Here is a 24,224-nt window from a genome sequence, read left to right as displayed (position 1 = left end):
CAGCGCTGATATGCCCATTTCTATAAATGTTGCGTATTTTTTTCTTGGGGAAGAGTACCCAATAATCAACATGTGAGGCGAATTGAAATCGCGCCCGGCGCGAAAAATTTTTGGAAAAGTTGCATAAATTTTCAAAATATACTCTATAATTTATGCTAATTCACGAAATAATTTCGGGCCTCCTTCGAGCTCGCCCCCCCCCCGCAATTGGGGGGTTTGGGGTGCGGCAGTTACGGCCCTGACTATAGGACTACCAATTATGCTGTTTTTAGCCGGCTAAGCAGTATGCATCTTGGCGTAGTCAATCGTGAGTCACGTGTTGCACATCTAGTTATCATAGATTACCATACGTCCTCTTTTAAGATGATTTGTCCTATTATTTGATTTTTTTTTTTAAAATCCTCTTTTTTTATTTTTTTAAAGGGGCCTCGGAGGACGCCCAACTGTCTTCTTTTTTGAGATTTTGTCTTCTTTTTTTGAGGATTTTGGTTACATATAGGGCCAAACTCGACTGTTATACATTAAGTCAGCACTGTATGAACGCTACGGCGGCTATTTCGGTAGCTGGGCCGGAAAGTTGAATTTCTTTTCAGTCAACCACCTGTTAATGTCAAAGAAAAACTGTATTTTACGGGAGTTGAGCCTCTTTTTCTTTTTTAATCAAGCGACCACGAAGTGGGAGAAATTTCCCTTTTTTTCAGGATTTTCCTCCGGTTTTGAAAATTATCAATACCTATTTATATTTATAGCTACTGCTCGTTCAACTTGAATGTTAGGGCACATTGCATTGAAACAGCAGTGACGTAACGTTAGCAGTCTATACCAGTTTTGGGATCAAGTCACAAACTTTGAGTCACGAGTCATTTCGAGTCATTGCACATTTTGACTCGAGTCAAGTCAAGTCAATCGATTTTCGAAGGTGACTCGAATCAAGTCAAGTCACTCGATTTTTGGAGGTGACTCGAGTCAAGTTGAGTCAAGTCAAGTCAAGTCACGAGTCAAGTCACAATTCAAGTCAAGTTGCCTTTACGAAGTATGAGGCATGATTACGTCATTGCATTTTGCTGGCTGTCTGTAATAGAGATTGAGTGGTCATTGATTTTGAACCGATGAACGAATATAGAGTTAAATATACACGCAAGAAGGCGCTGTATCGCTCACATATAGTCCCAGCCTAGCCATAGACTCAGTTTATAGTTACCAGCCAAAATAGAAAATAGAGACACAAATTGATAAGATGCAATACATTACCCATTTACAAATTGATATGATACAATTCGAGCCTGCACCAATAGATTGAGGAATATATAAACTAACTATATTCGAATTCAATTTCAATAAAACAAGAGGTTTGGTTAAAGTATAAGACAGAGAACATAAATAGAATTTTGCTAATAAATTACTTTACTATATTATACTAGTTTACGACAACGTAAGCTGTAAGCTTCGATCACTTCGTTTGCGGTCAATTTATTTGTGAGAGAACAATGGAGGCTCATTAAAACGCACGATCATTGAATGATTGGTGGCTCTCACGCGTTACACCACCGTTTCGCGAGCCATCCAACCATACGCAAGATAGTGATTTTTATCGACACCGATTACTTGTTGACTTGAAATTGACTCGTGAATTTTGCTCCGAGTCACGAGTCAATCCACATTTCTGATACGCCGAGTCAAGTCAAGTCATTTTAGCAAAGTGACTCTCGAGTCAAGTCAAGTCATACGAAAAAGGCGACTCGAGTCTGACTCGAGTCAAGTCATGACTCGAGTCATCCCAACACTGGTCTATACTCACAACCTTCCTGCAATTCTATAACTAAAAACTACAGAGGCCAAGCCAAGCAAGAGTATTTTATAAATACAAATTTTATTTTTTGTCATAAATCGATTTCTTGATATATTTTGGGTTGGGGTTGGAGGCCGCAAGAAGGCTATCTGGGGGCCGCGCTTGGGAATCACTGGTCAAGACCGACATTTCATTGTCATTTCGAAGAACAGTAAAGTAACCAGCCTATTGGGATTTCGTATATTGGTAATTGTACTTGAAAATGCGACCAGAAACTGTGGGTTTAACAGGGCTTTAACTGGAAACTGAACAGTCAACACAATGACTTGTATACTCGGACTCTAGTCATAATACCATGACTCGGACTCGAACCTCTGTTCGATGACTTGGACTCGGACTTGACTCGGTGGTGAATTGAAAATGACTCGACTTGACTCGAGTTAAAACTATAAAAATGAGATTGACTTGTGACTTGGAGCTTTGTGACTTGGTTACAACCCTGGTGATCTGCTCGCAGAAGGTTCCATTTTATTGCTCGCAGAAAGTTCCATTTTATAATCTATGATGCTTGTGTCAACGAATTCCTTAGGAGGTGAATCTGGTACTGGTGACGACTGAGGATTCGGTTCCCCAGATTCGCGTTGTAGAAGTCTCTCACGTAACTGTGCCGCGGTTCCGTGTGTAGAGATACCGAACTTTTTACATTCGTTCTCTAAATCAGCTTTACTGAGCGATAGGATCGGAATTACTTGTTGCGGAGGTGGTGTGCGTTGCATCGTCGATGACGTTATCACTTGCAAGATCTTCAGACTTTCTTAGACGTCGTATTCAAAGATGTAGAATTTTATTAACAAAATTCCCAAAAAGGATCAGCAACTTGCATACGGATAAATCAAAGGCAAGACGAGAAATTACTCCAACACCTCACACCGTGAGAGTTTAAATACGATGCCATCTCAGCCAGCAATAGTCTTCGAAACGTGTCAATTCCGCAATTCGTTCAATAAAGGTAACCGTCGTACACAGCACTCAAAAACGAACAGGCTTACCAAGCACAAACCAACGTACACCTTAGGTAACACGCAAAGGTAATTAACTCAATGAAAAAACAATGAAGCAATCAAGTCGGTTGGAACCTCTTCGGCTTGCGTATCGCACGACCGCTTGGCGTTCGCTTTACAACAACTCTATAATTTATGTTGGTTTACGAAATACTTTTGAGTCCCCGTCGAGCTCGCTCCCCTTCCCTATTGGAAATTTGGAGTGCTGCAGTCATGGACCTGGCAAGAATGCAAATCGTTGGGTAAATCGTCCTCTATAAAAATGGGTAATGTGTACATTATGACGTAACAAGCACATTACGCATATTTTTTTAAAGGAAGTGTTCATTAGGCCTTTTCAGCGCAAACCAAATATTGCCTTCCAATATAGTTTCTAAGATGCAAAATAGATGAAATCGTGACTAATCGTGATTACTTTTCCAATGTAATCGTAATCGTAATCGACTACTTCCTAATTTTGCTGCAATCGTAATCGTAATCATAATCGCGTCATTCAGAAGTAATCGTAATCGCAATCGCAACCTTATGTCTGGTCAGGTCAGTACTGCGCATTTGCGCACGTGCACAGCTTAGACGGAACATTGGTTGACTACTTACACGTAGCGTATTTCGCTATTGAAGTTGTGTGATTGCGGGTCAAGTTCAGAGCAGAGAGTCACTAAATATTCACCAACAGAAAGATGGATATTTCGAGCAAGCTTTTGTAACGAAGCAAGTAATATTTTTGAGATTGTTAAGGTGCATGCTCGACTAGTGTTGATTTTTTAAGCTGCCAGCGCCATGCATATAGTGGCCCGCGTTGGAATGCAATAACTTTCAACCAAAGATGTTATATAATGAGGTGAAAATTGTAATATACGAAAATGGTTCACAGTGCAGAACCTATAGAACCTACCAAGGTTCGTTTGTGAACGTGAACCTCTAAATTTCTGAGGTTCACACACAAAACGCGAAAGTGAACCTCGCGTTTACACCATCCCATAAGTCGCAACGGTAGCCGAAGGACAGACCGACTCAATTGCATGTTTAACAGTCATTGTAATTTGATATCTTAGTGTTGAGTAATTGTAATGTCATTGAAGTATGCAAGGAAGTAATTGTAATTGTAATTGAACTGATGTAATATAATTGATCCAACTCTGGTTCGGACATCATGAGAGAGATATGATATTCTTTTTTCGCCTCCTCCATGCTATCCGTGATTGCTGAGCGTCTAGCAGGATAGCTGAGGATACCAATTTCTGAGTCTTTGGTATGACCCGTCCGGGGATCGAACCCACGACCCACCGATCGAGAAGCCGGACGCATAACCATTACACAATCTCGCTCGGATATGTCTGGGGTGTCTCCGGACTGCGTTGCCAAACGGAAATCGTGTCTGGGGCGTGTTCGGGGGGCAGTGTTGGGATCAAGTCACTATACCCCTTCGAGTCACGAGTCATTTCGAGTCATTGCACATTTTGACTCGAGTCGAGTCAAGTCAAGTCAATCGATTTTCAAAGGTGACTCGAGTCAAGTCAAGTCACTCGATTTTTGGAGGTGACTCGAGTCAAGTCAAGTCAAGTCAAGTCAAATCAAGTCAAGTCAAGTCACGAGTCAAGTCACATTTCAAGTCAAGTTGCCTTTTCGAAGTATGTATGAGGCATGATAACGTCATTGCAATTTGCTAGCCGTCTGAAAGACAGTTTGAGTGATGAACGAATATAGAGGTAAATATAAACGCAAGAAGGCGCTGTATCGGTCACATAGGGTAGAACTGTTGAACTGCGTAATTGCATAGCCTCAGTTTAGAGTTACCAGCCAAAATAGAAAATAGAGAAACGAATTGATGAGATGCAATACATATTATACCCATTTACAAATAGATATGATACCATTCGAGCCTGCGCTAATGGTTGAGGACTACATAAACTTTATTCGACTTCAATTTCAATAAAACAAGAGGCAAGAGAAACAAGAGAACAGAAATAGACATTTTGCTATTTTGCTTTACTACTGGAGTTACGACAACGTAAGCTGTAAGCTTTCGATCACTTCGTTTGCGGTCAATTTATTTGTGAGAGAACGATCGAGGCTCAGTGAAACGCATGGTCATTGAATGATTGGTCGCTCTCACGGGTTACACCAGCGTTTCGCGAACAATCCGAGCATATGCAAGATACAGTGATTTTTATCGACACCGATTACTTGAAATTGACTCGTGAATTTTGCTCCGAGTCACGAGTCAATCCACATTTCTGATACGCAGAGTCAAGTCAAGTCATTTTAGCTAAGTGACTCGAGTCAAGTCAAGTCATGTGAAAAAGGTGACTCGAGTCATCCCAACACTGGTCTGGGGTGTGCTATAACTGTGTTGCCACTCGGACTGTGTCGGTGCTGCGACAAACGTTATTGTGAATATAACGACTCACCTTATTTGAAACATGAGACTGTCCATATTGTGAACATCCGACTGACCTTGTCTTCAACAAAACTGTCCTAGCAATGTGGGGCACGTTTTGTCCTGTTCTGAGGTGAACTGGAAATATGATAAGTGGCATTTGAGAGAGTCGATTAAAATATATCTGACAAGAATGTACGGATTTTCTGGTTCGATTTAACAATTTTAGGAATTAATGCAGATTTAACGACTTTTTTGGCGATTTTGTTTCAAGATTTAGCGACATGTAGCGATTTTCAACACCAGTTTTACCGGTAGTGATTTTGGTACATCCGGAGTTAACAAATAACAACACTGGCTCCGACTGGAACTGGACTTATTTTGCAGGCGAATGTCCTTATGTGCAATGTGATTGCGTAATGCAGTGGTTCTTAACCTGGGGGTAATTTACCAATTTTCGGGGGGTAATTCTAATTGAATTTTTTACAAACATATAACGCTGCACTGAAATATTTTCAAACGTGAATGTAGGCTAACATATATTTTTGCGAGCTTGTTTATATTTTGTTTCGCTTAACACACCATGCCTGCTGTGATATCGTAGTTACCACTAGTGATTTTAAATAACAGGGTCGAATGTAGTTTAGTAGTGCCAGGTAAGTCGAATTTCTTTTGCAGTAGTGCAGATCATATATTCTTGCGCATGCTGGCAAATTGAATGACAACAAGGGGCGTCAAAGTTCAGCTTTACGCCTATAATGCAGTAAAAATATCATAGAAATATAGTTGTTATTGATAAGTGTAGTGGTCTAGTCTAGTCCGAAAAATTATGTCTGACATCATCAAAGTGCCTTCGAAGAAACGAGGGGAAGATATTGGAAACCTTTTGGGTTCATCTTCAAAATGAATAACCATTCATCGTCATAATGGCATTTGAACTTTCTGATTGAATTTCCTTCAACTTATTGCTGTGAAATAGGATTTTCTGCAATGGTATCTTTCAAAACGAGATATTGACATAAGTTTACAATTGACAATGACATGAAATGCTGTCTATTATCCTCCGCTTTGCCTAGATGTGACCACTGGATAACACAAAAATAGCATCAGCCTTCCCATTGACTTGATATTTTTAACATGCATTTCAGTGCACATTATGATGTCACTTTGTGTTGTTTTACAATTAATTGAGTGCTTAAGCTGTAATTTGTTATTTTTGAAAGGGGGTAATTGCATCCCGTCATTTTCTTCTTGGGGGTAACGGTATGAAAAAGGTTAAGAACCACTGGCGTAATGTGTACGCAATGTAATCGCATCAACCCTGTAGGGACAAATAGCCACTGCGTTCATTTTGTCATTTAAATTCGAATTTTCCAGGTATCTGAGCATTAGTTTAGTAGATTGCTTGCAAAGATATGGAGAAAACAGCACCCCTTCAAGTTTGCCATAAACCCATGAAGGTCGGGGATACGATCTGTCATATTCACTGGCTTGAAATGGCTAACTGCTGTATGATTTGGATAAACGGGGAGAATATCTCCACCGAAAACATGGTACTGGCAGTGACCACGAAGTTTTCAAATATCCCGTCCAGCATGTTTATCCAGGGCGACTTGTCGAACCCGCAGTCTGCGTCTTTGGCTGCGAAGTTGTGCAAGAAATCTGGTAAACCATGTTACGTTAGTTGGAATTTGTCTGATGCACTGGAACCTCCGGCTATTGCAAAGATAGAAAAAGATATTTTTGATCTTGTTTGTCCTTTAAAAATTTGACCTTCGCTTGAACCATATCGGTTTTGACTTCAGGAAATTTTGGTCAGGCATACAATGGTCATTGCTTCTAGACGTCTATACAGAATGATCAAGCTATTTGAAAATAAAGCTCACGTGGAGCACTATGCACACTATCGCCCAACATGGCCGTCTCAAGTTTCTCAAGCTGTGATCGATTTTGCGTTGTCTCTCAACTCGAATGCGCATGGCAATAATGACGCTATCACAACAAAAAATGGCCTTCATTTGGTTGACGTTGGATCTGGAAGTGGTCAGTCCACCCCAATGTATGCACCATTTTGCGAAAAAATTCTCGGGCTAGACCCGAGCGCAGAACAAATTCAGCATGCTCAAAACAACAACACCTTCGAAAATATCCAATACAAAGTGGGAACAGGAGAAAACATGCCATTGCCAGACGAGTCTACTGATATACTTTGTTGCGCACAATCTGCACATTGGATGGACTACGATGCATTCTTCAAGGAATGCAAAAGGGTTCTTCGACCTCAAGGTGTACTGGCAGTTTATGGGTATACCATGGCAACGATTGCAGTTCAGGGAGAAAAGATGCCTGGCCACTGCGATGCTTTGTTTCAAAATTTCTTCAGGCAATGTGACTTCCATCCCAGAAGAGCCCACGTTGATAACCGCATGTCCGAGTACTTCAGCTTATTGCCTGCAGCAAATAAAATAAGACATGACACCATGACCATACATCGCGATTGGAATCTTACCGATCTGGAAGGCTACATTCAATCGTGGTCAGGATATAGAAAATTAATGGAGACAAAACGATCTGAAAATTTATTACAATCGTTGCGTGAAAGTATTATGGAAGCTTCTGGCACCCAGGACCCAGCAAGTACTGATGTAAAAGTGGACTGGAGTATCTTCATGATATTGTCAGGTCGTCCAAATGATATACCCTGATGGTATTTTGACTATTTTCCATCTCAATTAACATGTTTATCATGATATCGGTAATGTAAATTGCTAATAACCATGCATATTGTGTAAGTTCCCGTCATTCGACATTAAGATTTTAGCTTGTCTTTATTGCGTTGTTACTATCCATAATTCACAGCATCAAGTTTTGTGTTAATAATAATGTGGTGGTCAGCAAGCCTTTATTCCATTTGCGATAATATAACGTTATATATTTCAATGAGGTTTTAGTGAACATCATCATCACTGTACATTTTACCCAGTCCTTGAAAGAGCATCTGTCGAGTTAGCACTGTCCTGGTGCACTCATTTCCAGTTCTTTTCATGAGCTAATGTGAACAATGCTATTAAGAATGGTGATATTTTCTGATCTGCTCAACGGCGCGAAAAATTGTTTGGTACCTAATTCTGTTTCATGATAAACTGTAGAAAGTTTCAGTATCAGAATGAGACATGGAATTAACCTTTTCCATTTTCCATGCAATTCATAGAATGCCATTAACATTCCATGCATCTTTGTTAGCGTGGTGGTATGATTTTCTGGTTTCTGGACAATCAACTATTCATTCAGTTTTGTTTGTCTGGTGTCAAATTTTGCCAGGAAACACTTAGGTTCTGTCTGATCGTGGTGACAATGGCGCTTACTTTTTAGTAGGGTTGTAGCAAACAAACGGTAGTAGGGTCGTAGCAAACAAACGGTTCTTGAAGTACTAAAGTACCTGGTCGGGAAAAGTAGATTTGTAGACTTTTGTTGATCAGTGAGTTTACTTTGAGAATCGCAAGATGTATCGTTGCTGCTAACACAGGATTGCTACATTCTAGCGTTGAAAGTACGTGAGATTGTGGAAAGTATAAATCCCTACTGTCATAAAGGGTCTGCATCGCCTAGTTTCCATGACAACTTCACTCCAGGAAGTGATGCGTACTTGCGTACCCATCCAAATACTACTTCCCACTTCACAAAATCTACAACAGAAAGTAAGCTGCTTATCTTCAAATAGACAGTCTGAAAACGTAATCACCCGAGAAGAACACTTGATTACTTACCAATTCTGGTTAGTTACTGCTACTTTTACCACCTGTTTGTACCACATGGAGTCTTAGCAGCTTACTAGTTGGAAGAGGTTCTCTACTCCGACAAAAAATTCTGGGACATGGCAAGGCCGTTATCTATAATACCAACCCAAAGAGTAATTGTATCTCTTATACTGTGCACTCAATATATAACGATGTAACTGCTTCAACACAGTATGAAATTTATCAGAGTAAGGCAGATAGAAAATATTAATGACAAGCTTGGCCATTTCTCACAGAGTAGAGTAGGCTGTTGCGCATAATTACTCCAAAGGCAGTAATCATATGTGATTATGGTTCACACCAAATACACTCATTTGTGAAAACAAATTACAGCTCTTTGAAGTATCAACTTATCCATTGCAATTTGGTGGTTGCTATGATTGTGAATGGGCGCACTCTATCACTTGTGGCGTCCCCTGAGATTACTCGCGAGTCATCAGGGCCCAGGTTTCCGAGGACGAGATCTCAATCTGTCGATCGAAACTGGCAACGGTATGATGAGACAGCGTCATGAGGTCTTATCCTTTACGAGTTCACGGAATGAGCATAAGATTCGTGCTTCTCGTTTGTCTCTCTCTTGACGATTCAACGACGCTAAAGCTCGTTTCTCGTCAGCACTATAAATCTGGTTTTCCTTTCTCATACGTACAGCTTCCATTCTTCTGTGACGGCTTCCGCTCATGACGTAACCAACATCCTCGTACGAAACAATTTCGTCGCTAGTCAAACCGATTTCTCCTCTCCTAGGTATTCTTTTACCTTCCGCGACGTATGCCGCCATGGCCGCGCCTTCTCCGGGCAGGAGTGCATGACCGAAGTCAAGGCGCTTATCCCCATTTTCATCTTCCAGAGACATGGGCATAGGACCGATTACAATGTCTTCATGATCTACCGGTACAGGAATAGGCTTTGTCTGAATAACAGTCAATTCTTCAGTTTCAATCTCTTTCGGTGATGGTACATTTTTGGCAATTGCGCTACTGTTAACAGAAGATCTTTCTTCCCACATTTCCTCATCCTCTGAACTGCTGTCAGATTTGGCTTTCTTTGATTTCTTGTGCTTGTGTTTGTGTTTCGATTTCTTCTTTTTTGATTTTTTATGCTTTTTCGGTTTTGAATCAGAATCGGAATTTGATTTAGTTCGTTTCTTTTTCTTACCGTGTTCTTTCGAGTGACTGCCATTTTCATGCCGTGTCGACCTTTTTTTTGCGAGACCGCTTGGTTTCTCGTTGGAAAACTCTTCCGCGGCTTTGGGTGATGCGGCCCATACTTCGGGTACCCCAGTTGTGGCGATCCTTTCGCGTTCCATACGTCTTCGCGATTGAAATTCGTCTTCTTGAGACCCTAATGCGCGACGTTTTTGTCGATGTCCATCGCGTCTTGCATCTTCCATATCACCGCCGTGCGACATTGCTCCGGAATTCAAGTATCATGTACAGTACACGTATAGTACTGACAGGACAGTATACGGGGCCTACGTTCTCTTGCCAAACCAATTACACTGAAGACTGAACAAAGAAGCAAACGAACAATCAACAAAATAGGAAAATGAAAATACACTGCAGTCGGGTTGACCCGAGCTCGTGACCTTCCTGTACCGTGAGAAGTCCTGACCACTGATCTATTTTCCAGCAAATAGCGGTTATTTTTCAAGTCAAAATCCTTTTCCCAATTGGGATTTCGCGAATGATATGGACGCGTGTTTATATAGGTCAGTGTATGGACACCCCAGTTGTATACTCATGCACTTTAAGCATTTGATCACGGTCGAGGGCAATCGCCGATTTCAGTGCGGAGTGCATGTACTTCATTAGAGTTTTGCCGAATCGAATATCACTGGATCACGTAAGGTGAACAGGAAATTTCCATATTCTATACCCTCCTCACTCGTTCCATACCATAGCAACATTTCCCGTTCCATGCCTCTCCATTCTCCATACTTTCTCTCTATACTGGTTAATGTTGCCGAGTATCTTGATAATTGGGTATTCTTCCCACAAGAAAATATACGCATGATTCATAGAAATAGGCATTTCGGCGTCGGTCATTGCCACGTCACAACGCACCAAGACATATGAAGTTTTAGGCGACTCCAGAAAGTATGCCAGGACTATATAGGCAGCGATAAAACCTTGGCCGAAAAGGACTGCCCTTATGATGACCGAAAATTAATGTATCATGTAGCGAAGTCATTCCTCAGTGTCATAGCTCAGTGACACCAACGGGTCCACCCGCCCGAAGATTTTCAATTATTATTTACGGGCCCTACAATTTCCAAGACACATCACTCAGCTCTGCCGGCAATTCTGATTTCGTGAGCACTAATAGTCTACAAATTTCGAACAAAATTTTGCGCCAAAAATGATATTGATTGATTCAGGCTAATTTAAGGTTGCTGTGAATCCGATTCTGTGCTCAAAATTTCTCTATCACGTCAGATTTTTTTCCGTAAGCCTATGCATTTTTCTCATTTTCATGAATTAATCAAATTTCGGCATTCGTTAATGACATTACGGTCAGCGTACAGCAGCCATCAATTATTGTTATTGGAATCATCTATAATGATGGAATCTGGGTTGGTGCAGAAAATCAACGGCAACAGATCAAATATTGTTATTGAAATCATCTATCATGAAACCTTGGTTGTTGAAATACAGAATAAGTGAGTTTTTGGTGAACTTGAATCCAGTGATTCTCTATCTTCGTTCAATCACAGGCTCTTTTCGACCCATAAAATTACACTGGTCTACGAATTTCAAAAAAAAATTGCCCCCAAAATTTTAATGATCGATTTAGGCTAATTTCAGCTTATGCTGCTGAATACGATTCTGTCTTCAGAATTTCTCTATCGGGTCAGATTTTTTCGGTATGTATTTTTCTCATTTTCATAAATTAATCAAATTTGGTTTTCGGATCCGGCCCGCGACGGGATTTTGTCCGGCCCGCGGACAGTTTCCCGTCTTACATTATAATGTGACCCGCGGCCGATATCCCCCACTATTGCTTACTACGTCAAATTTTAGTGACTGTATGTTATTATATACGTGTGTGCGCAGCGTGCGAGAGTGGAGCTTACGCGGAAGTTCGTCGAAGCGAGAATACTTGCATATAGGCATTTACGATCTACTCAACCCTAATGTTGTTTGTTTGTGGCCCTACTTGATCGCCTCTTGTCGTTACACTAACACTGTTGCCCTACCTCGCCCAGACATTGCTTCATTGATCATTTGCTACCATCGTTTAATTTTTCCTCTATTTTATTTTTTTTAACTACCGTAACATTTTTTACAGCCAGACTGTTTAGAGTCAAGTGTACCTGTTTGATGCTGGTGTGATCAGACTAGATGACCTTCACGGTCTTATCGATCATTCCTATCTAATACCGAATACTGTGCATGCATATTTTCTGTACCACCACCACTGCCGTGTGTTATGTATTTTGGTTTGATGAAAATAAAGACTCTCTCTCTCACTGGTAATCATGGTTTAGACTACAATGGTCTTTTACACCAGGCCTAGGCCTATATTTTTCTTGTTTTGATTCGGCAAGCGCCGACTTGTAGCATTCCCCACTTCTAGGTTTTCATAAGACAACCGCTTGCACAGATGAGATGGCGAGGAGGAGCCCAGATAAACCTCCAACACTTAGGTAGGAATTCTGGAGTTGACCTCGATCGGACTCGCACTCACAACTCATTGGTTTTGTAGCTGTGGATTACACCACTACGCTACCTCACCATCCACTCAACCCTAATGAATTGATATCTTGGTAAATTTGGGATACCGCGGGCTTATCGAACGCCTTGAATCTTGCACCGTGTGTTGATGGATCAGAGAGAAGCAGACATGGCGGCGCCTGTATGACAATGCCGTTCTCAAATCACCACTGCGTTCGTCAATATCGACGAGTGGCTTTGGTTGTTTCGGGTTACCATATTTTGGAAATCTGAAAAGAGGACTCTTTTTCAAAATTTTCAGACCTCTGCAATACCGGAGGAAAATCCTGAAAAAATGGTAATTTTTTCCCACTTCGTGGTCGGGACTAAAAAAAGGTCAACTTTCTGGCTCAAACCCCGAATAACAGTTTTCCTTTCACGTTATCCGCTGGTTGACTAAAAAAAATCAGCTTTCCGGCTCAGCTCCCGAAATAGTCGCCGGAGCGTTGCTTCAGTGCTGATTTACCGTATCTCAGTCGCATTTTGCCCTATATTTAACCAAAATCATCAAAAAAGAGGACATTAGGGCGTCCTCCGAGAACACCCTACTGTTGTTAAAATACATTCATTAAATACGATTTATTCCTCGTTTATGTGGATAAATGGGCGAAGAATGTATCGATTCAGCAATCCGGCCCGTCAACTGGAGAAGTTGCCCGCCCCTGGGGTAGAACCGTCCAAATTCAAAGGCAATGTTCGGTCGGGCCCATTGATGTTAATTACTTTGTAGGCCGGAACCTCATGCGTGTCTATAGCGCAGTAATGGCCGACGCCGAAATGCCTATGTCTATGAACCATGAGTATGTTTTCTTGAGGGAGTCGTACCAATGTTGAAGTCAAGGCATTAAATAACGACATCATGTGTAGGACTGGGCAAAATCGAGTACCCGAGTGATTCGATTCTGAATCACGTTATATCTCGGCGTCACCATTGATTCCAAATTGTCTTGGAAGCAGCATATTGAATGCACAATATCAAAACTAGCTCGGTGTGTGGGAATAATGACCCGTCTCCAATCTTTGGTTTCCAGATCAGTGCTACGAACCATCTACTTCTCTCTTTTCCACTCTCATCTGCAATATGGAATCGTAGTATGGGGAAATGCATGCACCACATTTTTGTGCATAATTCGAACCCTGCAAAACCGTGCGATACGGCTGATCTCATCTGTACCTTTACGTACCAATTTATCGCCTTACTACCGTAAGCATCGAATTTTGCGAGTTGATGAACTATATCGCCTCGAAGTATCAAAAGTTGTTCACAAATATTTTTCCAATAGTCTGCCTCCTGTGTTTGATGACTTTTTCATACCTGCTAAACATGTCCATTCCCATTACACGAGATCCTCGTCTAAAGGAAACATCTACCTACCCCCACCCAATAGCAACCTAACTAAGAGATCTATCGACTACTCGGGACCTATCATCTGGAATGCATTACCACCACATATCCGGGAATTGCCCTATAATAGATTCAAAAAAGCCCTACTTGATCACCTCTTGTCGTTACACTAACACTGTTGCCCTACCTCGCCCAGACATTGCTTCATTGATCATTTGCCACCATTGTTTAATTTTTTTCTATTTTCCTTTAACTAAACATTTCTTTACAGCCAGACTGTTCAGAGTCAAGTGTACCTGTTTGATGCTGGTGTGATCAGACTAGATGACCTTCACGGTCTTATCGATCATTCCTATCTAATACCGAATACTGTGCACGCATATTTTCTGTACCACCATCACTGCCGTTTGTTATGTGTTTTGGTTCGATGAAAATAAAGACTCTCTCTCTCTCTCTCTCTCTATGCGTCGAGTCGAGTAATCGAGTATCACTCATTATGACGTCATAGCGGAACATTATGTTAAAGTTCAAATATTTACCATTTATGCCACCACAAAGACTATAATCCCTGTTATCCGTCATATTAAAGATACTTTGGTATTTTTTCGACCGTACCGATTTTATTGGACTTGGTTGTGGGACGATCATGACTTCGAAAATGTGCTAGTTCCAGCAACGTTCGTAGCTTTATACTAAATGTTTCGTATGCTACGATACGGCCAATCAAGGTTTCAAGCAGACTTGGACAAATAGATAATTCTAGTTGTCTAATTTCACTAAATTAGAGTGAAATGCAAGTAATCTAATTCTAATCTAATTTGGAAAAGCTGAAAATTTTCTAGTTGTCCAAGTATATGCTTGGACGACTAGATAATTCTAGTTGTATAATTTCACTAAATTAGAGCGAAATGCCGGTGATCTAATCTAATCTGGTAAAGCTGAAAATTTTCTAGTTGTCCAAGTCTGGTTTCAAGGCTTCAACAGTGAAATTACTGTCGAAACTATTATTCTCGTTGAAAAATTAACTTCCAGTGCCGAGGAGCGTAAAATTTCAATACTCGAAAAAATCGTCTTTTACTACTCGACTCGAATCATAACAATTAATACTCGATTCAGATTCGAGTACTCGAATCATTGTGCCCAGCCCTAATCATGTGTTGAAAGATAATATAGAATATTTTCCTTTGCGCGGCATTGCATCGCATGTCGGAAGCTATCGTCCGGCGGGGCCCTACTTTCATCGTGTGTGGCGTGTGCTTCCAAGACAAAACCACATGAAAGTGGACAGCAACATTTGCAGAAAGAGATTTTATTGCAGCCATAGTTCGAAAAGAAATCAAAGACCACACCAGGAGAATATAGTAGTTTCATACTTCCCTGTAGCAAACATACTGCTCCGAAAAAGGCACATCACCATGGTAGGGTACTATATGTCTAAAGTTACCAGACAGGTCTGTCAACGCCGACATAGTATACATAAATATCAGTCACATACAATATCCCACCTTACTACCATCTCAATCTGTCACTGGAACTAACAATAAAACAGAAAAAACGCAATTTGGAAACCATCCATGAAATAACACCATCTAATCTTGGAAACGAAAGACAATAGCAACGAAATATAAGTAATCGGACATCTGGTACGTGTTGGTTCTGCAAAATGATTTGCATATACTGATAAAACTGCCACAGAACGCATCGTATGGCTTTGCCGAGACAATACTATATTTAGACACCGCAAACGGGGAAAAAACTCTTTTTCGACTGCCGTAATATCGATGAAACTTCGTTATGTTAGGACGGATTCTCCCTTATACTAACTCTTGAATATCTCTCCACAAAGCTGACACCATCAAGTCCCATATCGATCCTGAAAAGAAAACCCACAACAATCATTTGAGCCGTATAGAATGTAATCAAATTTTGACGTAGAGCTGGGTGGGGCAGGGCTACATTTCTTTTCAGTGAAACAGACGAAAAACCCCTAGACAGGCAATATATGCCCCCTACGAATTACCAGACTTATCAGCATACAGAAAATTGCATCATGGAATTCATACGGGCAGAGTGGGCCAACAGTCAGCATTGCTACTCAAGTAGACATAGAAGTAACTAAATGAATTCCTATTCAATTAAAGTAGTAGCATGCGCAAGTATAAATTTTAAAGACACGAGAACAGTTTTCATTTAGAATGCGAATGGTCTGAAAAGTGCCAGGGTAGTTTCAAAAGATTTGGTAGAGGACTCGCATACTTACAGCAGTTCATCGGAGGTGGCTGCTCTGAAAATTGCACGATGCATCTTCGCAACTAACCCAAAACGACTACTGATAGGGACTTGGAGAATATATTCTGTTACCGAGATACAAAGTGATGCGAACTCATTCCAAAACTATCATATATTTTACCTATTTTTGCCCAAAAACTGTTCAAACAAAGGTGGAAAGTATTCCGAAAACATGACCACTTGGGAAAGTAGTCTAAGAAGGCAAAATCCACTCGAGTGCTCCAAAAAAGTCAAAGTACTCAATTAGCGACCACTTCCGCACACGAGTGGGTACGCCAAGATGAAAAAATCACACCCGATAGTTTTCGTCCGAAAAAAATCACCTGGATAGTCGAAGCGATTCCGGACATGACCGACGACATTTTGCCCGCAACCGACCGCACTCCGTCTTTCAAATTTCCTAAATCCGGCATGTTATACGACGGCGACTGCGTCCGATCGTCGCCGCCAAACATGTCTGCGCTGGATATCGCGGAACGCCCTTCCATGTTGCTCAGCCGCTGTCGTCGCTCGGCCTGAAAGTGCAGCATAATGAGGTCTCAAATAAAAGCTGAAGGCGCGTAAAACATCTTGACAGCGGCCATTTTCCTCGGAAATCCCTCGTATAGGAACATCGGCTAAAAGATTTGCACAAAGGATACTATTGCAATTAATCAATCTCTGATTTTTTGATAGTTGCATTTTCTCGATGTGGCCGAGGCAGAGAATGAACTTCAGATAGTTGTCAACTGACGTTATGAAGTGACTGTGTCTCAAGTTTGGTTACGACGGCTGATTCAGTTTTATCATTATCAAAACTACACAGTCGAGCAATGGTGTTACACGAAGCAATCTGTTGCATACGCAAAATAATTGATTATGATTACTTCAAAATTTTTTCAAACACACACAATTACGATTACTAGAAAATGCAATAATTTAGTAAGGTTACAAATCACGATTACTTCAAGCCTGGCTGTAGCATAACGACACGACCCAGGTCCAGTAACAGAAACATGCCGCAAATTCAACAAAATTACGAGAACATGACACAATACCTCTGAACGGTCTTGATCACCGAAGACCATGTCCGACGAAATTGCCTTTGCGTTGGCCAACTTGTCCAAGGTCACTCCGCCACTTTTTCTTTGCCTACACACAAGTTGAAATAAATACGACTTCGCGTGCGGCACACGACAAGGTCACCAATTGCAAATACAAGGGTATTCTGAATCATTATTGTACCGTGGTGCAAGGGAAATTACACAATTTCGGTCGATAACATCAGAGTTGCAATGTTCAATTCTATGGGGTCGTGTGAAAGAGTCAGAGTCACACAGCGAAATTTTTCCTGCTAAGTACACCATGTATCGAGAGTTGTCAGTTTTGATCGGTTGCAATTTATTGCAAAACAAACTCAAGTTGCGGGTCTTGAATTTCATTTTGGCAAATTTGGAATCTTAAAAAAGTCTGGAGTAGAGCTGTATAGAAATTTGCGTCACAACATCAAGCACTAGCCGGTCGATTACCAAACGGACGCAGTCGAATATCTCACCTGTCGGTCGTTTCCCTATTTGATTGGATGACCGACGACACACTCTTGTGAGGGCCCTCGATCGGTTCTATAAAATAAGACGGCGGCGGATCTTCCCTGCGTGGTTTTGACTTGACGCTGGACATTGTATACGATTGCTTATAACTCATATCGCGCGTTCCATAACTGCTGCTATCCTCATCGTCGTCATCGTCCATCCAGCGACTAAATTGGAGAAACATACGAGAGTCAGGAAATATACCGTCAAGTTTACCTAGTTTTATGGAGCTAAATGGCTGGTTCGTGGTACCGGTACGGAGCTTGAAGATAGATTTCAATACAAGATACATTGTAGCAAGACTTCTCGGGTGCCTCTTTTCAAGAATCATACCGACACACTAACGGGACTTAAACCAATAAGGCAGAGTATGACTAACAATCACAATTACACACCATGAAACTCGCATTGTAACAATGGCAACAACAAACTTTGAAATATACGGTGCTACAGTAGTAACACACAATGTAAATAAAATGACTACAAACAAATAGCAAAATTTGTAAGTTATACAAAAACTCCTTTTGTTTACATAAAATTGGCTTGGTCAACTGAATATATAATTATTGATTCTAGCATTTTAAAATGAAACAAAGATCGGCCTCATGCAATGACAGTGAACATTTTGTTGTTATAATTTTGTGCGCAGGAAAGGTTTAATTGAGTTATTTAATAAAACAAACGTCGTGTTTTTCCGAGGAACGTAGTAGCCCGAGTGGAATTTCTCTACATGTAAGACAAATCGTATTTCTACCTGAAGTTCGAGCTGCATTCAATTTTATTAATATCATTAGTTAAGGACTACTCGGAAAATACGCAAGTGCCCACTCGTAAACCATTTCGAAATGACGACTTCCAAAGAGGTTAGGCCTACAATTCAAAACTATGCAAGAAACTCAAAATCACACTGTACTGCACGAAGCGCGTCCTACCTATGCCCTACTAAATGTATTTGCATAAACCGGAGGCATAAGAGCCATAAGAATCAATGAATGAGCTGCCTGTTAACTGCTTTGGGTTGACGATACACGAAACCACCTAAACACTTTGATGAACAAAAACAAGCAAGTCTTGGCAAAGTAAACGCAAAATGAGGCGTCTTAATTTCAGAAAAGTACATCTTAAAGCGGTCTTTGCATGGGCAGCGCTTACTTGGAGGACCTGGCGTCATAAAACGTGTCGTTATCTCTGTAGCGACTTCTTCGCGGTTCTTCGGTTGGCGTCTCTTGGCTAATCGTCATCATTTTTAAGGAGTGTGAAACGCCACTGAAAAGATGATATTGTCACTTATCCAGTCAATTTTCATATTAAATCAATTCAATATCTTCGGCCTGTAATGTTGCCAGCACATATATATATATATATATTGATAGCAAACCCCGGAATTATGGATTCAGATTCAGTCATGATCATGACCTATCTATGTAAATATTTAAATATACGGTTTGTTACCTAGCTCAATATAAATAAAACTACATAGCATTTATTAGAGTTATCTCAATTTTGCACGTCAAGAGGCTAATATATGTGACAAGTGTATATGTTTATACCCCTTGTCCCATTATTAGTTGGAAACAATAGAAATGTTGTAGTTGTAGCCTACTATTCGCCTAATAACAAGATCTAGCTTGTATATCAACTCGTACGACCAGTCGACCACTGGCCTTTGACCCTACATTGTCATATGCACTAGCTAAGCTATGCCTGATGAATTTACAATCGCGCACGCACGGTTACTGTAATTAATAATTATGCCCAGAAACCTTTGCTCTCGACCTATTTGCCATACGACTGCAAGAGATTGCTCAACAGATCGAACAAATTACATCGCAATTATACCAATTACCAACCGAGTCTCTGAAGGAAACTAAAAAATCAACAATCATTTTGGATGTATTAAACCATTTTGCTAGATAAATATTTGGCGCAAATTTCTGAAAGTAATAGTTTGATAATCCACAACAAAGCCATTAATAATGGCAGATCGAAGAAAGAGGATGTATACCGGATGATAATGGAATATATCCAGATGAAGTTTGACAAAGTGATGATGTGTACTCGATCAAACATCAATTCTGATGACGGAATTGTACCAGTAGACAGATTCCAAAACATCATCTCGTAACATAACCAACTACCAAGAAACGAACACTAAATAGGACTTCAACGATATGCCACAATTGGGTTAGGGTGGTCAATACTTTCGCATTAGTGTGTATGCATTCTAAAATAATAAGACACGTTCGAATTTGTAATTGGTTCAATAAACACGACGGTAGAGAACAAAATCAACATGGACTTGGGTGTCTACGTCTACGAATCAGACTGTTGTTGGAAGTCGAGTTAACCAGCCCGTTTACATACGTGCAGCCTAGTCAATTGAGGACGGATACAGATCAGTGTAGGTAAGCGACTTTCTGGAATCAGGTCATACGAAGAAAATATTGCACACATGAAAGATTTTCGCTGCATTACAGCGTATTTATATCGTTTCGACTAGCTGGCATTCAACACTGTTGATATATCATTTCATCCCCAGTCAAATTTATAAAATATTACGACATGGCTACTGGGTAGACCTACAATTAAAATGGGAAAATATTTGCTGGCGAGTCATACACTCTAATACAGTGGTTCTCAACCTTTTTGGCTTCGCGGACCCCTTTTGACCGTCACGGACCCTCGCGGACCCCCTCAAGTTTTAGTTCAATTTTAGCTCTATTATGGTGCAACCTTCATATCTATCTTGTGCAAATATGAACTGTAGGCTTGTGATAAACAGCAAAATAATGACTTTTCTCGGGTAGAAATTGGTAGACTTTTATTATTTCAAAGCTAATTTTGCTACTGTATTTCTTGAAGTACTTGGTCGTATCTTGAAAATCCGCGTCTTCGTTTTGATATGAACGAAGAGTGCCAAAAACCATTTTCGCTAAGATAGATCGAGGCTAATACAATGTTAACGCATAACGCTTCCGACGATACTTTTGGTGTGAGCGCAACATTTATGGTACCAAAATGAAAAAAAACAACATATATTTTATGAACATATCATGTCCAGCATCGAGGGCAGGGACGGGCAACATACGGACCACGGGCCAAATTCGGCCCGCGGTGGCATTTTGATCGGCCCGCAGAGAGTTTCTTTCGTCAAAGTGAAATCCTAATCTAAAAGTATCGACAAATTTTATGCGCCAAAGAATCGATCCAAGTCTTCCACTGAGAAACACTGTCATGAAACGACTTGTTCTGTTTCGGTTTACATATAAATTTACGAGCAAACCTTTTCGACCATGAACAATTGAACATTAACAAGACAAGGCTGCATACCAATATAACTGGTGATATGAATTTCAGAGTTGGAGCGTAATGCCCTGATAGCAACGAAACACTCCTTGTTCATCAAAAAACCAGCCTTATATCGATAGAGCACCTGCAATAAGAATGGGCCAAATATGATAGCTGAGCGAGCTTTAAGAGCAGGTATATCATTGTCCGATTTTTGACGAGTGTCAGCCGAAAATATTCGGGTTCATTTCAATATGAATATACTATTCAATTGTTCTGTAGCTCCAAGAACCTGTTCAAATAGTGGTTATGTATATCACAGGATAAAATGGATTTCGTGGCGAGGTTTCAATTCCTGCATTGGGACAAATTAGAGAAATACTTCGGAAATTTTTATTTCAAATGACTGTTCACTAATTTGATGAGACTGACAACTTCAAATCGAGAAGGTTTTGCAGACATTGCGAAGTCACCTTGATTGACGTTACTATCTCCATAATTAGCAACGATAGTTCATGTCAGACGATTATTCTGATGATATGAGTCATGAGGTTTTAGCAGTTGTGGTGCGAAACTGCCTCATGCTTTCTCAGACTAAAAAAAAAAAATTAGAGGTCTTGCGGACCCCCTGAAATTGCTTCGCGGACCCCCGGTTGAGAACCGCTGCTCTAATAGGTTCACTTCTGAAGATTAAAATCAATCTACTTCTCAAAAGCATTTGGGCTTCAATCGCTGCTAGCTGTGGACAGGGTTGTAACCAAGTCACAAGTCAATCTCACTTTTATAGTTTTGACACGAGTCAAGCCGAGTAATTTTCAACTCCCCATCGAGTCAAGTTCGAGTCCAAGTCAGCGAGCAGCGGGTCAAGTCCGAGTCATGGTATTGTGACTCGAGTCCGAGTCCAAGTCATCATGTTGACTGCTCAGTTCCCAGTCATGAAGGTCACAAGTCATGTAAACCCACTTTTTATAACTCTGTCTGGGATATCGAATGGTTCTCATTTAATATATATTAATTTTCCTTACTTTTAGCAGTTTCTGGTCGCATTTTAAAGTACCACTACCAATAGAAGAAAAGTGTGATTACCTTATTATTCTTCTAAATCAAATTGAAATGTCGATCCCGGCCGTCTGAGTCTCAAGTCATATGACTTGGTTCGAGTCATGCACAATGACTCGAGTCAAGTCGAGTCAATACACTGATTGACTCGAGTCGAGTCATTTCCGTGTTTTGAGAAAATGAGTCGAGTCAAATCGAGTCACCAGGATATCATGACTCGAGTCATTACAACCCTGGTTGTTGACAAGCCATTCCTAATCATAAATAAATTTTTCTGATCAGTGAAATACTACTCGAAATACTCGACCCGGAAATTAATATGCAGTTGTGTTGTGTTGTTGTTTTAATATATTTATGATATGAATATATTATTAAAATGTATATTAAAGTTGTATAAATATATCAAAAACTGAATTCCAGTTCAAGTGAAACCGAAGCATAATTTCAATGCTGAGAGACCTTGTAACCACACAAGTCAAATAACTCCTCTTACTCAGTTCGTCCCATGCCCATTCCTAGCCGTTGTGCTTGTTGCTTTTTTCGGTCGTCCATAGAAGACAGTTTTTTGTCGAACTGTTTCTCCTGCCGCTCAATGTCTTGATATGCAAACTTTCTCGAGGATTCCCTGCATGATCAGCAAGCACCCAGTTTTAATCAAGTCGGTTTGAAGCATAATTTCCTAATTTTGGAGTGAATATAAGTGAAACCATAGACAATGCGAAGACTACTATGCAAAACATACAACTAGAAAGGAACGTTCTAAGCAAATGGGTCTGTGCACAGTCAAAATACCAGATAGCTTGCCAAATAATGTCATTGGTTAAAGATTATTTCACGATTGAACCTAAATTTGAGTGGGAAAGTCAATTTTCAACATTATGTAACATACACCTATGGCAACAAGCCTTAAAAATTATGAAACAGACCAGGAATTTGCAAAAAAGTGATATCATACAATCGATCATGGTATGGAATAGAACATTAGTGCCCATCGAATCTGGAATCTCGGTATGCTTTGCCTAGGTGAGCAACGATTATTCTCAGAGTTGAAATAATTAAATAAATAATTGCGTGAGCACAGGACACCAATTCCATACAGGGTGCCTGTGACTGTGAGTCGTGACACAATGAAAATGAAATGAGTTATAGGCTACTAAAGATAATCTTATACTCGTACGTCGCTTGATCATCTTGTTTCCTATCACTCCCAGACGAGGAGACCGAGAGTCGCATGTGTGCTTTGTCAGCCTCTTCGGCACTTTTCTCCAGCTCAGCAAAGTCAATTTTTACAGCTTTCTGGGCGCCCAGGCCCCCGACCTTTTTTGCTCCCAACTATAATATCAGTTTCAACATGTCAGAAACATTCACTTCTCCCAAATTTAGTTCAAAATATTCATATACCCCTTTTTTGGCACGCGTGTTTCCTCTCTTTGTTATGGTGGACTTCTGAGACGATTGGATAGAGCTCGCCGGTACCACACGCGGGGCTGGCGCATCACTCATTTTACTTAGACACGTATATGCGGAGAGGAAATTATATGAAGAACTTAACGCGCTTCAGAGGAAGACCAGCCTTTTTGCTAACAACTTCAACATATAAAAACTGCACTTTAAAGCCTTTCGCTGGTTTGCAGAGTTTACAATTACAACACTCAAGTTTATTTAGATTTTAGTTTGCTGTTGTGTTTGAACTAAATTTATTAGTCTCCCCGTTCGCATATATCGTTTCCGATCTGGTTGCAATGTTTTGATCGATGCACATTTTTTCGAAGAATTAAAGTCGATCAAATAATGAAAAAAATTTATTTTGAATGGTATTACGATGTCTATCAAGATAATAATTATATTATCAGTTACTTCGATAGTATTTAAGAATATTGAACCTGGCAAGAGCACATTCTCATCTAGTACGTGTAGATCACGTGATCA

The 24,224-nt window shown here is 40.4% G+C and overlaps 2 protein-coding genes across 2 annotated transcripts; both read right to left on the bottom strand.

Moving 5' to 3' along the window:
• Positions 1-9,186: 9,186 nt before the first annotated feature.
• On the bottom strand, positions 9,187-10,576 carry LOC145444851 (uncharacterized). The gene has a single exon (XM_080322888.1). The coding sequence runs from the start codon at positions 10,436-10,438 to the stop codon at positions 9,536-9,538; it is 903 nt and encodes a 300-aa protein (XP_080179014.1). The 5' UTR covers positions 10,439-10,576; the 3' UTR covers positions 9,187-9,535.
• A 4,805-nt stretch (positions 10,577-15,381) lies between these two features.
• On the bottom strand, positions 15,382-23,964 carry LOC145445052 (ADP-ribosylation factor GTPase-activating protein 3-like). Its single transcript, XM_080323146.1, has 8 exons — positions 23,697-23,964; positions 23,473-23,627; positions 22,789-22,920; positions 19,101-19,214; positions 17,912-18,115; positions 17,415-17,508; positions 16,701-16,892; positions 15,382-15,961 (listed from the first exon to the last, which is right to left on the bottom strand). Exons 1-8 carry the CDS (start codon positions 23,796-23,798, stop codon positions 15,944-15,946), a joined length of 1,011 nt encoding a protein of 336 aa, XP_080179272.1. The 5' UTR covers positions 23,799-23,964; the 3' UTR covers positions 15,382-15,943.
• Positions 23,965-24,224: the final 260 nt, after the last annotated feature.

The sequence above is a fragment of the Botryllus schlosseri genome, chromosome 8, assembly GCF_051294905.1.
Source record: "Botryllus schlosseri isolate E-star chromosome 8, Bs_hap1, whole genome shotgun sequence".
Lineage (NCBI taxonomy): Eukaryota > Metazoa > Chordata > Ascidiacea > Stolidobranchia > Styelidae > Botryllus > Botryllus schlosseri.
This window is presented reverse-complemented; position numbering and strand designations above follow the sequence as displayed.

Bases quoted from the DNA above. Each gene is read 5' to 3' on its own strand.
- LOC145444851 (XM_080322888.1), bottom strand. From the start codon at position 10,438: ATGTCGCACGGCGGTGATATGGAAGATGCAAGACGCGATGGACATCGA.
- LOC145445052 (XM_080323146.1), bottom strand. From the start codon at position 23,798: ATGAGTGATGCGCCAGCCCCGCGTGTGGTACCGGCGAGCTCTATCCAA. The intron at 19,215-22,788 runs GTAAGAGGAGTT...TCATCTTTTCAG, and splicing joins ATGGGCATGGGACGAACTGA to TGGCGTTTCACACTCCTTAA. The intron at 16,893-17,414 runs GTATTGTGTCAT...CTGCACTTTCAG, and splicing joins GTGATCAAGACCGTTCAGAG to GCCGAGCGACGACAGCGGCT.